Raw genomic sequence first — 17,798 nt, 5'->3', positions numbered from 1 at the left:
TCTCTTGATTAAATCCTTCTGTTGGTGCAGTTTAGGACTGAATTTGCTTCTTTTGCAGCTATATCACACTATTGCTTGCCTGTGAATCCACCATTTACTGAACTCACCTTTCATTTTTCCTTTCCATATGAAAGACTGTGTTATCTGTGTTGAAATTCACCTTCCTGGATTTTATTCTGGTTTATCAAAGCCCTTCTGAATCTTAATACTGCCTTCTTTGCTATCCCTTCTCATTTTTATCTCAGAGAATTTTTTTCCTATTTACCGTATATACTTGAGTATAAGCCGAATTTTTCAGCCCACTTTTTGGTTATTGACTCGAGTATAAGCCGATCCGCCGTTCTGCAAGCCTCCGCCGCCAGCAGAGGCTCGATCCGCCATTTTGCAAGCCTGAATACACAGGAATACCCTGTGTGGGCGCGGCTCTCGGGGAAGCCCTGGCTGTCCGCTTCCTCGCTCCACGCTGCCATTCGGGGCCCGCGCGTTCCCCGGGCAAATCGCGGCGCCCAGCAGGCGAGGAAACACGCCCGCTCCAGTCGCCCCCCCTTCCCTCAGGAGACGCGAAGCAAGTGACCGCCCGGAGCTTACCGAGGACTTGCGCGCGGCCGAGGCTTCGGTGCTTCCAGGATCGCGCGCACCTCTCCCAAGCCGCCGCCGTCCGGAGACCTGCCGAAGTTTGGGGAGGTTTGGGGAGGTGCGCGCGCACCTCCCCAAACCTCCCCAAACGTCGGCAGGTCTCCGGACCTCCGCGCCCTGCCTGCCTGCTTCTTTCCGCAGGCTTGCAGAACGGCGGATCGGCTTATACTCGAGTCAATAACTTTTTCCAGTTTTTGGGGGTGAAATTGGGGGGTCTCGGCTTATACTCGAGTCGGCTTATACTCAAGTATATACGGTACTAATTTCTCCTGCAAGTTGTTTATACAACATCAGGGCCTAGAATAGAACTCTGTATAAAATTCCTCTTTTAGTGAACTTCCATAGCTACGACAGCAATTAAACAGTAGCTTTACGATCAATCCTTGCATTTTTGACCTTCACAGGTCCATAAACCAAAGGAAAACTGAAGTAAGATTATAAGCACAGGGCCAGTTTTGCTTAGTGATCATTGAACTTAACAGAGTTGCAGGTCTCATTCTGTTAAATGAAAACTACTTGTAAGCATTCCATCTTGACATGATGCCCTTGATATCTTTTTGTATGGGTATGTGCCAATATCGTCCAGTCCGTATTTTGCCATATTCTCCACTATGAACTCATGGGAGGCTTGCTATGTTAAACCAATGCCAGATCCTGCCAAACAATGCATTTTGTTCTTTTCTGGAAAAAAAGATTTAAAAAAAAAAGAAATATGAAGTGCCTTGTCAGTGCAGAGAAAGACAATTGCTCTGCAAATTAATTGTAATAAAGGCTTCTCTAAATCAGAAAGAAGCAAGGAGAAATGTTTTGAGAGTTATAACAAGCTTTGTAATACCGCTGGAATATAGGTTTTTCTTTTAGAAGCAAGATGGCTTTTAGGTTTCAAGATTGAAGAGATAATCAATGTGGTTTCAGTCTCCACAGGTTTCCTAATTTCCACATGTGAATTTTGTTTCCCAATCAGGTGATGTGTTGTGTTTCATCCAGTTTATTTTTCAGTTTTTCTTCTGCTTGTGCATTCCCATTTGTGCCACCTTTTAGGTCCATAAACCCTTTTGCTGAATCTGTAATATTACCTATAAATAATTGGCTTTGATGGGTGATGATGCATATCCAGCCCAGGAGTAGCAGTGAAAAAAGCCAGTTTTGCTCCACATCTCATGTTTCTAATATGAAGCTATATGGCAATGTGGTTTTTAATTAGATTTTTTTTAATTCTGCCTTTATTATCACCTCAGAACAAACAGCATGAGTTTAGGGGAGTGGGAATACAGAAATCACTGCACAAAAAACAAGATATTCCCCAGGTGTACTGGACTACAGAGCTAATAATGCTAACCCAGCAGAACCATTTGCCATAATGGCTAAGAGCAGACCTGGGCATTCTACGGCCCATGGACCACATCTGGCCTGTGGTGCCCTATAGGCCACATCTGATTCTTTAGCTGTTCCTGTCTGACCCACAGCGGTGGCCACGGCAGCCCTATTGGTGTGGCCCTCCAGAACAGTCCTAGTTTTCCATGCAGCCTCTTGGGAAAATTAATTGCCCACCCCTGGCTAAGAGGATTGTGGAGTTTGCTGTGCAACTCTACTTGATGGCACCAGCCCTCACTTTGGGGCCTTCAAACCTATTTCCCCAAAGCCCTGGTCCAGAGGGGGCAGGTCTTCTGAAAGATGGGTGACAAGCTCCACTTTTTCTTCTGCATTTTAGTGATTAAATTGGGGGGGGGAACCCTTCCCCACAGGGGACTAAACCTTTTCATATTTTTTTTTAATCCCATGGAATCTATTCAAGTCCTCACAGAACCCTAAAGTTCTGTGGAATTCAGTTTGAAAAACCCGATTCAGCCTGAACTGATTAATTTATTCCTGTTGGGTAAACTGCCCAGATCCTGTTTTCTCTCTTTACAATGAATATGTTCCCCCAAGTCGAGTTCATTTAGTGCTAACAAAAAATAAGATTGTTTTTCTTTGCTATCATTTTAAGTTACACTGTATTGCAAAACTGACTGGTTAATATAGAATGAAAATGATATCAAAATGCAGGCTATGCATAGAGATCCGGTGTGAGGTAAGCACGGAAGACATGAGTTGTTTTTAGCTAATGTGGATTTCATAGTTATTCTTTCCTCCCTCACAGGTACTTTAAGTCTTCTGGAACTTGGAGAGGAATACACATTCTCCTTGCCTTGTGCATATGCTCGATCAATTTTGACAGTCCCCTGGGTAGAACTGGGAGGGAAAGTCAGTGTTAATTGTGCAAAAACTGGATATTCTGCAAGTATTACGTTTCATACCAAGCCTTTCTACGGTGGCAAACTTCACCGGCAAGTATTTCCGCTGGCAGGACTTTGTTGTTGTTTTTTTAATTGTCGCGCTATGCAATATTGTAAATTTATTGTGTGTGTTTCTGAAACCCTCTTGAAACGAGATACTAAAAATTAAAGTGCTTATGTCTCAACTCATCTTTCCGTTTATGCTGAAGACTTGGAAAATGCATCGAAAGAAGTCAAATCATTTTTGTAAAATGCTTTTGAATTTGATTCCGAGGTAACCTTTAATGGCGTTAGCAAAATTCTACAAATTTCGTCAGAATTATCTTCCAAGCAAAAACAGCCAATAAATGCCCTTTACTTAGCTTGACTCGTAAGACTATAAGTGCCAAACAGTATGACTGGATAGGTGTTTTCTTACCTTTTTCCCACTTTTTTTTTTTTAAAAAAGAGGAATAATGATTTCTTCAACCTTGTTTGAAGAACCTTAATGTATCATCTGGTGCATGTTCATCCAAAAAATAATACAGGTATTCCTCAACTTACAACAGTTCATTTAGTAACTGTTCTAAGTTACAACGGCATTGAAAAAAGGGATACCTATGACCGTTTTCACACAACCATTACAGGTGATCAAATTTCAGATGTTTGGCCACCGACTCATATTTATGAGGATTGCCGTGTCCCGGGATCACGTGAACAAGCTTTGCAACCTTCTGACAAGCAAGGTCAACGGGTAAACCGGATTCACTTTATTAACTTTTACAACACTTTGATTAACATAGCAGCTGCAGTGATTCATTTAACAACTGCGGCAAAAAAGGTTGTAAAATGGGGCGAAACTCACTTAACAAACGTTAGATTTAGCAACAGAAATTTTGGGCTCAGTTGTGGTGTTGAGGACTACCCGTAACTGGTGTCAGTGGTTTTAGAAACATATGGAAATGGTCTTCCCAGTCTTAATCTGAGAATACTGCAGATATCCCAAGCTACATTCTGCAGTTTTCAGAACCTGACTTTCTGGCAGCCAATTGGCTACCAAGCCCGAGTCCAGGTTTCCCAAGACTTGTTGTGACAGATTGGACCGTGGTTGCACTCGTCAGGTTTACCTGCAGTAAAAGGCGGGTCGTCTCGGTAACGATGCTTGCACCTTGGAACGTTTCCCCCAGCCCCTGAAAACTGTGAAGGGTCCAGTAATGCACTTAGTCACGGGTGTCAAAATGGATCTCGTCACGTGACGTATCGTGACGGGGTTTTTTGCCTTTGCGGAGCCGGGGGTGGGCGTGGCCTGCACATGACCCATCCGGCCCATGGGCTGCCAGTTTGACACCCCTGTACTTAGTCCTAACTTACTGACTGCCCCATTTAGTGACTGTTGGAAGTTATGATGGAGTAAAAAATTAGCTTTGCAACCGGTCCTTATATTTACAACCATCTTAGCATCCCATGGCGTGGCCTTTTATGTATTTCACAACAGATTTGTGATAAGCAGTGCTAACAGAGAAGGCGAAATTAAATTCATAAATTACAGTCATGTGCTGTTTCACTTAGTGACCAAAGGGGAGGTCTGTCCCAATTGTGGTCACTAAGCGTGAACTATCTATAAATCTTTTAGGCAGCCTTTGAAGACACTTCTATTTCCTGTATGAATAATGGATGTGCTTTTTAAACTTGTAGTTTTCTTTCTTCCTTTGTGAATTTTGAATACTTTATAGTTTTTTCAGGTTAATACCCGTAGTTGCCATTGTATGGGAAGCAGCATAGAGTTAGATTAAATAAGAAATGAAACCAACTACTTGATCTGTTCATTCAAAATCTAGAAAATGTTTATTATTGAGCTACGCAAATAAAATCACTATTTCAGTGACTGTGATTCTCCAGAAATCTATCTGTCAGAAGGGGATTGGGGTATGGTGTTCTGGATGTAGTTTGGTCCTAAGTCATTCTACAGTGCTAGGATAATACTTTGGGAGAAAAACAGAACATTCTAGAGGACACTGAGATGGTCCATACCCAGAATAAGTTTATTGAAATGAGACCTTTCGCGAGAAAGCAAAATATTAATAGCATTGTTGCACAGCAGTATTTGGAAGTATCTGTATGTGTAGCTCACATTTTCCATAAAGCTTTGGCTAATTTTTTTCAGCTATTTGGTCTCTCTTTAGATATAATAATAATAATAATAATAATAATAATAATAATAATAATAATAATAATAATAATAACAACAACAACAACAACAACAACAACAACAACAACAACAACAACAACAATAATTTTATTTGTATACCGAACAACAACAACAACAACAACAACAACAATAATTTTATTTGTATACCGCCCTTCTCCCGAAGGACTCAGGGCGGTGAACAGGGCAATAAATACTAAAATGCAAAGATACAAAAATTAAGAAAAGATTAAACATAATGCCCAATACAAAACAACAATAAATACAGTACGTTAAAAGCAATAATAAAACCCAAACCCATCAGGCCAGGCCGGCTTGTTCAAACAAGTAGGTCTTTAGATCACGCCGGAAGGAGCGAAGGTCGGGCGCCATCCGGAGCTCAAACGGTAAGCAGTTCCACAAATCCGGCGCACCCACAGAGAAGGCCCTCCCCCTGGGGGCCACCAGACGGCATTCTCTGACCGGTGGCACCCTGAGGAGGCCCTCTCTGTGGGAGCGCACTGGGCAGAGGGAAGTTGATGCTGGCCGCAGGTGCTCCCTAAGGTATTCCGGACCCATGCCATGTAGGGCTTTGTAGGTCATTACCAGCACCTTGAATCTCCAATATCCAACAGAGATGGGGGAAAAGTGTTCTTTAAATACTGCTGTAACAAGGAGTTGTATTTTTCAGAACTTTCTCAGGCATTTTATATTCACTGTACATTTCATAGGGAATATATTGCTAATGGCTGAAATTCTGCAACATGAATGGCTTCTTTGCTTAAATAAATGTTGTGATTTATTTCTGGCTGTGGTAGTATTATTTGTAATTGTTTCTACTAATTAACTGTATTATTTGAATGGTATCAGTTTAAAACCTTGTGTAGAACAATATATAAAATGAATCTCATTGATTGATACTGTAGGTGGGAAAGCAAGATAGATTTCCCTGATCAGTGTATCAGAAAAACCTGCAGCTTTTTATCCATTCCAAATGTTGCTGCCTATTAGAATGTATATTGAGTATAATATCTCTCCTAAAGAGGAAATGATAGTGTCAGCTAAACTCTATAGTGTAAGCAAAAATATTGTTTTAGTGGTATATTAAATTGGGCAAAGAGATATTGTTATTTTATTTATTGTACTTTTAACATTACTTGATATACCACATGCTTTTAACAGTATATTTATTATCCTGTATTGGGTGATTATTAATACTAAAAAATAATGTTATTCATTTCACATGAAGATTAATGAATGTAAAGTGAACAGTTTTCATTAGCATTGAAAATGCAGATTGTTTTTTAATAGGGATGTAAATAAGACTGCAGGCAGGTGTCCATTTTTAACTGTCCCAAGTTCTGCATTACTTCTTGTTTCCATATCTGAACGATATATTATTTTCATCTGATGGTTATCTTTTATCACATGTTTTTTTTCTGCTGCTTTTTTCAGGGTCACGGGTGAGGTGAAGCAGAACGCTACTAACACAGTGGTTTGTAAAGTACAAGGCGAATGGAATAGTATCCTTGAGTTCACTTACAGTAACGGAGAAACTAAATGTGTGGATTTGTCAAAGTTGTCTGTGACACGGAAAAGGGTGCGGCCCATAGAGAAGCAAGCGCCATTCGAGTCCAGGTGAGAAAAACTGTTATGTTTTCACAATTGTCTCTGAGTGGAACACAACCTTCACACGCGTGCAGTATGTAGCTCAGACGGTACGATTCCTCTCATTTTCAGCTGAAGATAATTATTTGACAATCCAGCTTTTGTACATGTGTTTTGTATGTCTAGTACAGCAGCCAAAGTATGGCCCACAAGCAGCGTGTGGTCCTCCTCAGAACACATTTAATTTTAGGCTATTGGATCTGGGAGGAGGAATCGACCTTGGCTGTTTTTAAAGAATAAAACTGGAAGTAATATATTGTCGAGAGGCATTTCGTTTCCATTCATGAACGTAAAAACCTGAACCATACCTTCCGAATGGGTTGGAAAATTGGTTCTGCCCCTTGCTGGGATGCTACTATTTTTCTGGTGATATCACCTTCCAGTGTCTAATTGGTTGGGGGAGCAGGATGCAGCCCCTCACCAAGGAAAAGCTGTCTACCCCTGTCCTACCTAGATTGTTCATCAAGGCAACTTGTTCGGTCAACGCCACAGTCTGTTTCCAGTTGTATCTGACTTGAGTATAATGGCAATAATTTACTCATCTTTATCAAGTGTGCCCAGTAGTTAAATATTGAGTTTTCCAATCTTTTTTTTTTAAGAGAAACATATCGTATAGGAAATGCAGGGATGCCTTAACTCTTTTAAGTGGCTGATGGTTTCATTCTAGTGCACATTGAAATATAACCCAATAGTTGGGCATTTCCTTGTCTCTTTCCTTGTCCCTTTACATAAATCAGGGAGGAATCATCCATTCTCTTAATTGGAAAACTAACCCCAGATACAGATATCACATGTGGTTCCCCAGTTATACCAGTTACTGTCTGAATGTGGTGGGGTAGGGCTTTGTGGTGATCTTGAAATACAATGCTAAATTCCTCATTTTGGGTGGTATCTTGGACATTGCAGGAGAACACTGGAGGGAATTACAGATGGGCTGCTTGTTTAGTGCTACTGTGAGATTTCAGGCGTTAGTTGGGTAGAATTTTAAAAGGCGGCCTTCTTATCCAGTGTTTCTCAACCTTGGCAATTTGAAGACATGTGATAGACTTCAACTCCTAGAATTCCTCAGCCGTCATGCCTTAAAGTTGCTAAGGTTGAGCAACGTTATTCTAATCCTTTGCCTTATAATGATTGTTTGAGCTGAAATAGGCCTGAGGGGGATATTTGTAAGATCAGGGGAATTGTTAGCAAAAAAAAAAACAAACAAAGGATGAAACAAGTATTCATTCTGGTTTAGAGGCTCTATTTTTAGACAACAAAGTGTTGGGGTGAAGAAGGTGATAATACCAGTCTCCCTCCCCCCCCCCCATGGGATGATTATAAGTGAATTACGGGAATGAGAATGGGAAAGGGCTGAGGAAAATTTAAAGGGGTCATTGTGGGAAGGGAAGAGAACATAAACGATGGTTTTAACCAAGGGATAAGAAAAACTGCTTTAGTTAGGGAGTGTACTTGCAGGACCCAGTTGAGGGGCAAAGCAGATCTGGGCAGCTGCTGGAAAGAAGCACTTATTTTCAGCCTACCCATCATGCAATATTTGAGAACTGACATGGGGTGTTGTGTTTTTTGTTTTGGTTCAAATAAATTCATGAGCCCAGCACCTGAAGGACAGCAAGGGCAGGTTCCTGGAATATTCAATAAATAGTCTTTTCTGCCCTCATGCTACCTTTTTACATCTATTGTGGTTATTTTTTTTTAATTTTAATTCCATTTATATCCCGCCCTTCTCCGAAGACTCAGGGCGGCTTACAAGCTTAGCAGTAGCCTTCATTCTATGTATATGCCTGCTTATTAGGGCTTTCACACACACCCCAGCGGCATTATTACAAAGTCAGCTTAATTGCCCCCAACAATCTGGGTCCTCATTTTACCTACCTCGGAAGGATGGAAGGCTGAGTCAACCTTGAGCCTGGTGGGATGCGAACCTGCACTAATTGCAGGCAGCTGGTGTCTCCTGGTCTTGCCTTTACTAAAGGTTGCAGCCGCCTCAGCTTGAATTCCCTTCCTCCCTGTCAAATTCAGGAAACTGTGGCAACACGTGACAGAGTCCTTGAGGCAAGGGGACATTGAAAAGGCCACGGAGCATAAGAAGGCCCTTGAAGAGCAACAGAGAAACGAGGAGAGGCTCCGGATGGAGACAGGCACCCCGTGGCAGACAAAATACTTCGTTAAGGATGTAAGTAATGATGAGACTTGAAACAGAAGAGCAGAAAGGTGAACCTTCAAACCCCAAATAGAGGACCATTGCTGCCTGCTTAGCTTTGAAGCACCGTTGAGGCCTCAACTGCTGGTTCCTGTGTGTGAGTTTCAAGGCCTGCAGCAGATAGGAGGGTATCTTCCCAGGAGGGCCTTTTCTCATGCCTGTTTTTTTTTTATTTCTTGGCCTTGCACAGTCTGTATCTAAACAGAAGGAACAGTGCAAGATAAGTTCTCCTCCTTCCATAGATGCAAGATGGAAACCGCTCAGCCAGTGCCTGGCGGGCTTCTCCAGATACCTCTGGTCCCCTTATGCTTTTTTTTTCCCCTCTCTGCTTTGGACATGTTTGCATGTGCAAAGGAAGCTGAGAAGAGATATGATGGCACCGAGAGGGTTGCAAGCGCTGCTCTCTTTTGTTCTGCTTCTATTCCTCCTCCCTCCCCAATGTATCTTCCCTAGCCCCAATACAGATTCACACTTTTTCCGTTCGTTTTACAAGTTTCGAAATGGTCACTTTGGCTCGGCTTTTTTGTAGAAAAGGGGCAGTTCCAGCAGCGATCCTCTGTCCAGTGCAGGGATCTGATTTTTTAAGGCTTGTGCTGAGAGACGGTTGGACACATACTTCAGAGCGAAGCTTAGTAAACGCTTCTTGGTTTGCTTTTCTGTCTCTTGCTGAGCTGAAGTCTGCCTTGTTGTAATTTAAGACTATTATCCCACTCTAGACATTAGAGGAGGGGTCCTGGCTTTCCTCCAAGCAAGAGCTCTTCAGGTGGTGAAATGTGACCACCTCATTTGCCCCTTTTACCAAGGCTTATCATGCCAATTTTTTGTAGAATCTGGTAAGGTCCAGTCTTCACGTGCCTGGTCATTCTCGTAGCTCTTCCCTGCATTTTTCCTATAGTAGTTCTAGAACTGGTCATAGTATCTGGGGATGAGGTCTAAGCAATGCAGAATAAGCAATAAGCATTCAGAGGGGAGGTTTTGGTCAGTCTGGCTTGTTTACTTCAGCATTGGTTCTGTAAGCATTCAAACTGATTATATATCTCAGGGGAAAAGATAAAATAAGTATATATTGCCTATATAATGTGAGGAAGTTCAAAGCCAAGCTGCTAAATTTTGTCTGCTTTCTATGTGCGTAAAGCATGAACTACTTAAAATACATCACAGTTACTGACGTTGATTCTTTCGTCAGATATTAAATTAACAAAATGTTCTTGCCTTCTATTTTTATTGTAAAACTTCTGTCTGAGCTCGGATTGTGATATTTATTTATTTATTTATTATTGGGACTTATATGCCGCCCTATCTCCCGAAGGACTCAGGGCGGCTAACAACAATAACATAAAATAAATACAGAAGTTAAGATAAAATTAAAATTAAAGGCCTCTGTACAATAAATTAAAATTAAAATTAAAATAAATTAAAAATTAGAGTTAAAAAATTAAAAACATAATTAAAATCCCTGTCAGTCCAGGTCAGTCAGGTGGAAAAGGAGTGTTTTGAGGCCGCGGCGAAAGGACTGGAGATCCGGGGCCATCCGAAGCTCATGGGGGAGCTGGTTCCACAGGGCTGGTGCTCCAACAGAGAAGGCCCTCCCCCTGGGGGTCGCCAGCCGACATTGTCTAGCCGACGGTACCCTGAGGAGGCCTTTTCTGTGTGAGCGTACTGGGCGATGGGAATTCGTTCCTGGCAGCAGTTGGTCCTGCAAGTATCCCGGGCCTAAGATATACTTGATCTGTCTGCTTTCTTTCACATTTGTTCCTTGGATTGCTAATGGAGATTGGCAGTAGCTAAGATAAGCTCATGGCTAGAATGGGATTTAACAAGGCAGCTGTGCTGACCTATAACACAAGTCCAAATCATTAAACAAGTGTAATGTACTAGGAAAATGCCTCAAAACTGACACCAGACTATAGATTGTGCTTTTAAGGTACAGATAACCCGTTATCTCTTTTATGTCGAACGCAACCCATAGTTTTCCCATGTGAGAATGGGTCACAGTGTCTTGGGCTCGCATTAACTGCTTTTTTTCTGTGTACTTTCATGTCCACCAGAGGGCAGTCTTCCCTCCACAATGGCCTACATACAGTGGTCTCCAATCTTGGCAACTTTACGACTTGTGGACTTCAACTCCCAGAATCCCTTAGCCAGCAGTTGAAGTCCACAGGTCACAAAGTTGCCAAAGTTGGAGACACCTGGCCTACAATGTCCAAGCTTGGTCTGCTGTGACTTTCAGTACAGTGAGTGGGAATAATGAAATTATAGTTTGGGATCTTATGAGTTAATGATATACAAAGCTACAGACTGTTTGATGTTTAGGGCAATGTGTGTTTGCTGTTGGGCTAACGTGGAAACCATTCAAGTATTCAGTCTGTTCTCTCTTTGCAGGGAGATGGCTGGGTTTATTATAACCCTCTCTGGAAAAGGATGCCTGCAGTACAAAATCATGAAGTGGACACTAATTAGATGCATTTCTTCATAGTAATTCTTCTCTTTTTGTCTAATCTGTACAATTTCCAAAATGCTGTATCTTGACTATTGAGTCCTTTTGGATTTTTATACAATTGCACAAAATTAAATAAGCAGAAAAAGAATAAAACTTCTAGGGCACTTTAAAGTTGTAGAAAATCAAAAGGTAGGTGAAAGGAGATTTCCGGCTGTTTCTACTCCCTCATTTAAAAACCAACAACCTTATTTGGCACACAACATTTTATTTGGACATTGTCTTTTTAAGCACACTCTGCAAAAGCTGCCTAAATTTTTATTTTTTGAAACACAAACCAACCAACCTAGATGCAGAGGCATTGAGAATTGGCTAGGCTATTTTGCTCCAATGGATATACATCCCGAATAAAACCCAAACAGTGTTTTTAAAATCTGGGGTTCAGTTTGCACCCATTTCCGAACTACTTTAGTGCTCCTGTAAAGAGAAGCCACCTTTTTGCTGCTTTGGATTACCTTTACTGGCAATCATGAAGAGGAGAACTTTTCATAGATCTGACCTTGGAATCAGTGTTATGAGATGCCTGGATCAGAACTTGATATTACTTTTTAAAGCTGTTTCTTGGAGGCAGTGCGTGCATAGCTGTGGAATAATGGGGGATTCATGTAAGCTACATCATATTTAAAACATTGTAGTGTAGATTAGAATTGTTTAAGGGTTTTTTCCCCCCTCCTGTCTGCAAAAAAAATGACGTGGAAGAGGAAGATGGGGCAGAGGGTAAAATTCAGACCAATTTCCAATTTTTCCCCCAGCCTCATTTCCTTAGTGAGGTGTTCGTAATTGTTTTGCACTGTAAATACCATGAAAATATTTAGTCTCCTTATAAAGAAGATTGAGACTTGAATTATGCAACCTTTTTTTTTAAAGTTACTTCCTTTATCTCTCTGCCCGCCTCTCTCTCCTTGCATCTGCAAAACAGAGTTAACGTCCTGGGCTGTCCGGGCGAGTAATTTCATTTCTCTGTTCAAAGTCAAGCATTTGTATGTGCCCATCAAGTAGAAGGACTGTACCTTTAATTTTTCTATAGTACCTGAAAAGGCTTGCTTTTTTGCTATGGGGGTGCATACAAAACCAAATGCAATCTGATATCAGGAACCCATGGTCAGGTAAATGTACCCCTTGTTTTTTATATTACCAATATTTTATTGAAGTCCAAGAATTGCTGGCAATTAAGAATAGTACTGATTTATGGCTTTCATTCTTATTACTATGAGCTACCTTAATTTTTCTAAGAGTTGTGCCTTACTCTATTTCTTATGATGTAGTCTTCCAATCAGTGAATATACCATAAGTCAACAAAAAACAGCCCCTCCCTTCCATCATGAAAACGTATGTGTATCTGTGTTCGTCAAGTGCTTTTATTTTTCTTCCATACACAGGGACATATTAGTATATTTAACCACCCAAATGTGGTTTAATAACCACGCTTACGTTCCACAAAGGCTAAAAAAGAACTCAGAGGAATGAGCTGCATACAGGTTGATATTCCCTTGTATTTCTTTTTCTTTTTGTTGTGAAATGCACTGAAACCTTACTGTGAGTTGTGTATGATACCATGTGTGATTAATGGGGAGGGACGGAAATAAAATGATCAAAAGGAAATGTTGTTTTCTCTGCTTTAATAATAATAAGTAATCGGCGCTGATTGTACTTGGCGCTGCAGAGGGTGGATGCTAAGTTTCCAATGCCTAAGCCTAATGGCTTTTAATTGCTGATAGAATCTCTCTTCTTCCTCATAAAACTCACATGCCAGTTTATGGTGATTCTAGGTAATTGAATGATACACTGTAAGCAAGCGCTCAGCTTTCAGGATCTTTACAGTTCTGCTGAGTAACAACGTACCTAGAATAGGTGAACTTTCAACGAGAGGGGCCAATCGAAGGGAAAAATGTCTCAGACTGTTTATGATTTTAAACAAATTTATCCTAAATAAGCTTCACCAGTTTCAATAGAACTTCATTTCAGTTACCATACGCATTGCAGACAGTCACATATATGTAAATAACTGGAACTTCTGCACGTAGAGAGTTTTATGACGTGATCCAATTGTAATTCAAGCTTTATGTCAGGACTGGTCCAAAAATGCCCTTAATTCACAAGGAGAACTAAGGAACTTGGATGAGAAGGATGTTTGTGCTGAAAAGTTCTAACTTCTATTTAGAGGTCCACAGGCTTGAAACTGATTATCTGTTTAGGCTCCTTAGATATAGAGGGGGGGGGAAAAATGAATTAAAGGACAAGTGATTCACATTTTCTTCAGTTAAAATATGGATGCTGGCTGGGTTGGAGAAAAGATGGTTTCTAAGTAAAATTCACAATAAGTTACTTTAGGATTGAGCTAGCAGATTTAGATTTTGGATTCATATTAGTTAACAGTTTCTTTAAATGATGTAACAGAATGGTTCACAGCAAAGTCGCTGGGTTAACACACGGGTGTCAAAGTCGGATCATGTCACGTGACATCGCAACGTATATCTTAGCGGAGCCAGGGTGGGCGTGGCCTGCACGTGACGCATCCGGCACACAGGCTGCCAATTTGACACCCCTGGATTAACACATTCCAAGAATGATTTTTTTTAAACCACTCCTTAACCCATAATGGTATGGGTCCCATATATGTAAGTCATAAATCACGGCTTATAAGATGTGATGGCTGTTTTTACATGTCATATTTAAACCAGAGACAGGCTGTAATCTGGCTTTGTGCATTATCTGAATCTGTATTAAAATCATTAAAAAATCTGTGATAAGAATTTGTTTTTTAAAAAGTAAGAAACTTCAGCTTTTACTCAGTTAACTTCTTTAAAAAAGTATTCTTTACAAAGATAATAGACTGGGTCAGTATTTAGACCATCTTAAAGAATTAATATTTAAGAAGAAAAATGTTTTAAATGCAAAAACAAATGCCTTGTGTGTTAATGTATCTGCTTTAGCACGAGTGGTCTTTATTCACACAGCCGGGTTTACCAGTGCAGTAGCCCATATTGTACCACTTTCCATTCTGCTGATGTGAAATCAGCAGAGTGACTCAGTCTTGGACTCATGTTGCATTTCATGGTACATTTTAAAAAAATGATTAAATATTCTGTGCTGAGTGAAACCTTAATATAATCTAATATAAATGGGTCTTACATATTTTTTATCTGTCCGAGAGACTAAATGATGGGGCATTTATTTCTTGGAAGACATGCCCTATTGGTAGTTCTGTCCTGCTTTTATTTCTCAGTCATTGGATGTTCCTGTCATTATTTTGGTTCTCGTCTCTTGAACAACCCATTTTGTTTGCTTCATTGTCGATGCTGTTGTTGTTGAGAATGTCATCACAATCTGTTTGTTCCATCAAGTTGAATCGCTCTGCAACACAGTGGGCTGTAAGTCTAGCTTCAGGGTCATGATCCCAGCATTCTGTGATGGTGTCACACAGAAAATGCATTCCCTGAAATGAACAAGAAGAAAACTATTATGTAACTTCCATTTTAAAGTGGATCATACTTTAAATGCATAAAAGTAAGATTGCTAGAGCTCTTTTACTGGAAATGTTCATGCAAGTAAATTTGCAATATTTAGAAATTCTAATTTCATAATGGTAATTTGGTGGATAAGATTTACTCAGATGCACCGTAAATATGGTGGGATGAGGGTTCAGTGCAAATGCAGTAGCATCCATGCTTAATTGTTGCAAAGAGACATCTTCCTTGTCAACCTCTCCAGTCCCTCCCTAGTGTAAATTTCAATTTGATAAAACTATAACACTCAACCATTCTGCAATCTTAGTTCCACAGTTAAAGCTACAATTTGGATGAAAGTGCCATATTGAAGAGGCAGTTGCTTGAATTAAAGAATATTCCCTCATCCACTCCAAAATCAGCCAGTCAACCTAACATTACAAACAAACCTTTCAATGCCTACCATCCCACCTTGACAATGACAGATCCTCATGTCATTGTCTCCATCTTATCCCCAACTTCCTGCTAAGGCGTCCTAAAGTCTTCATTTATTCTAGGTTGGAAATGATGATTTCTTTCTCCCAATGTAAAATTTCCCATATAAGTAATCTCGGGTGCTTCATTGACAGTTTTGGAGAGGACACCTCCGGGACCATAATCTGCACGGGTCCAACTCAACTCATATTTTTCAGTGCAGGCTCTTTCATTCCTGGGTTGCTGTAGGAGTCAAGGCTATGTGGAAAGCACATGTAAGTGGCTATCTGAATGCAGACGACAGAAGAAATGACCACGAAGGATACAAGAAATAGCTCCTACCAAAGCAACTGTCAGATACTTGGAACTTGAGCCCAGGTCAAGAAAGTAATTTGAAAATAAAATAATTTATCACTCAGAGATAAAGGCTGGGGGGTAGCACATTCGGATTTGCAGGATTTTGTTATTGTAATTGCTACAATAAAAGTTAGTGCTGGCTTATTCAGCATCTATTTTTTAGTCTGGTCTACTTTGCAAAGCTAACGTCGACCTGGAGCCCCAGCTGAAATCAGTCTTCAAAATTCTTCACCATCTGTCTAAGCACACTTGCATGTGTGTTGTACGTGTATGCATGTGGATAGATTCAAAAGCCACACTTCAGTGAAGAAGCAAGGCACAGCATAAAAACACATGAAGCAAATTATAACTGATAATTTTGTGCCTTCGAGTCTAGGTGGATTCCAAGTGACTGCCTGAACTAGTCCCTGCAGTTTTCTTGCCAAGATTTTGAGCCTAAAGTGGGACTAGAACTCAAAGTCTCCAAGTTTATATAACCTGCTGCCCTAACCATTGCATACATCTATAAAATAAGCTGCCTTTTAAAATCCTCTTGTGGATATATCAACTGTTCTCCCTCTTAACACATTAGTAGGCTTTCAGATACTCTGCTTCCTCATCCTAATAGTAATAGAAAGCATGAAAGGAAAAGGGTGGCTGTACTTGAGAAGGGAAGAAAAAAGTAGAAGCAAAACTGGACAGAGATGAAATAAGGGACACTTTTGTATTAGCAAAAATTTAAAATTCAGCAGACAAATAGCTTTTTTGAAGCAGAAAGGCTAATCTCTAAAGGCATCCAAGCATTAATTCATAGGTACCTGGGGGTTTCCTTTGTTTTTCAAATCTTCGGCTGCCTGAAGGGACTTTACTAGTCCCTACTGAAAAAAGAAAGTGATGGGAAGAGAGGATAGTTTTGAAAGAACAGAAAAATTAAAAACGAAATAACTAGCTGTACCCCCACGGAATTCTGCAGTCTAGCTTTAAAATGTGAGTTTTTCTACTAATAGTTAATTTTAGGACAGAATTTTTACAAAACAAATCTAGCCAACATGATGAAATGGTAGGGATGATTATTATTTCTGCAGTTACTATAAGAATCAGAGAATGGTAGCAGAACGGTCTCTTAATCAATTATTGCAAGCAAGGAGAGTTTTACATTTTCTTCCTTTCCAAACTGCAATTCTTTATTTTGCTTGCTGAACACATGCTCAGACTACCTTAAATTTCTGCCAAAGTCAACTGCATATTCCACCTTCCCACTGTGATGTCCAGCACAACTTATCCACATCCTGCTATCAGGACTGACACTTGAGTGTTTTTCTCACTCGGACTATAACCCAGTTTAACATGGTAGATACAGAATGCATTCAGAAAGTATTTAGATCCCCTTCACTTTTGCCAATTTTGTTATGCGTTAGGTGATTCTACAGTTGTTGAAGTACAATTTTTCCCCCCTCATTAATCTACACTCAGTACCCCATAATGACAAATTGAAAATAGAAATTTAGAAATGTCTGTAAATTTACTAAAAAGAAGAAAAAAAACCCCGGGAGATCACATTCACATATTTTAGTTATTTCTTTTTTGAGGTACTGAGTGTAGATTAATGAGAGAAAAAATTTCAACAACTGTAGAATCAGTCAGCTGGATAACAAAACTGACAAAAGTGAAGGTGGTCTGAACACTGTTCGAATGTGCTGTAAGTAGGAATCGTGCTGCCATTTTTTGGAGCGTAATACTGTATTTTAAATTACTGTATTTTAATTGCAAATGAAGATGCCATAGATGACAGATTCCAGATGATAGTTAAAAGGAACAGACTGCTGATGTTATCATTTCATGTTTTAAAATAATGTTAGCATAACTTTAGATTTAGATGAGCTGAAACAAAAGACTACATACACTTACTGAAATAACGTTTTGCAATGTCCAAAATTCCCTATATTGTTCATTTGACAGTCAAATTAAGGGTAACACACAATATTGCACATAGAAGGGCAATATGCAGTAATAACTTGGTATAATCCTATACATTATCTTTTACACATTTTGATTCAGTAGAGTAAATTAGCCTTTATTTAAAAAAGGCAGGATTTTT

The 17,798-nt window shown here is 40.0% G+C and overlaps 3 protein-coding genes across 5 annotated transcripts in view; 1 reads left to right on the top strand and 2 right to left on the bottom strand.

Annotated features, from left to right (window-relative positions):
* The window catches only part of OSBPL11 (oxysterol binding protein like 11), a 53,822-nt gene extending 40,776 nt beyond the window's left edge, over window positions 1-13,046 (top strand). For 2 of the 3 annotated variants that reach the window (XM_081327881.1, XM_081327880.1), the window contains exons 10-13: window positions 2,777-2,963; window positions 6,532-6,714; window positions 8,767-8,920; window positions 11,330-13,046. In XM_081327881.1, the coding sequence (XP_081184007.1) occupies window positions 2,777-2,963; window positions 6,532-6,714; window positions 8,767-8,920; window positions 11,330-11,407 (602 nt within the window). In that variant the 3' untranslated portion in view covers window positions 11,408-13,046. Of the gene's footprint in view, window positions 1-2,776; window positions 2,964-6,531; window positions 6,715-8,766; window positions 8,921-10,410; window positions 10,646-11,329 lie in introns of all 3 variants that reach the window. The other variant, XM_081327879.1, reaches the window with a different exon arrangement.
* The window catches only part of LOC308668250 (uncharacterized protein), a 281,434-nt gene that overhangs the window by 62,167 nt on the left and 201,469 nt on the right, over window positions 1-17,798 (bottom strand). The gene's annotated exons all lie outside the window — the stretch shown is intronic.
* Window positions 13,265-17,798, bottom strand: part of LOC308674438 (TGF-beta receptor type-2-like) — a gene marked incomplete at its 5' end in the record, with an annotated part of 66,473 nt that continues 61,939 nt past the window's right edge. Inside the window, one exon of the mRNA XM_081338889.1 lies at window positions 13,265-14,880. Within this exon, the coding sequence (XP_081195015.1) occupies window positions 14,671-14,880 (210 nt within the window). The 3' untranslated portion in view covers window positions 13,265-14,670. The remainder of the gene's footprint in view (window positions 14,881-17,798) is intronic.

The sequence above is a fragment of the Vipera berus genome (assembly GCF_964194415.1).
Source record: "Vipera berus genome assembly, chromosome: 1".
NCBI lineage: Eukaryota > Metazoa > Chordata > Lepidosauria > Squamata > Viperidae > Vipera > Vipera berus.
The sequence above is the reverse complement of the archived record's forward strand: the minus strand, read 5'-3'. Positions and strand labels throughout refer to the sequence as shown.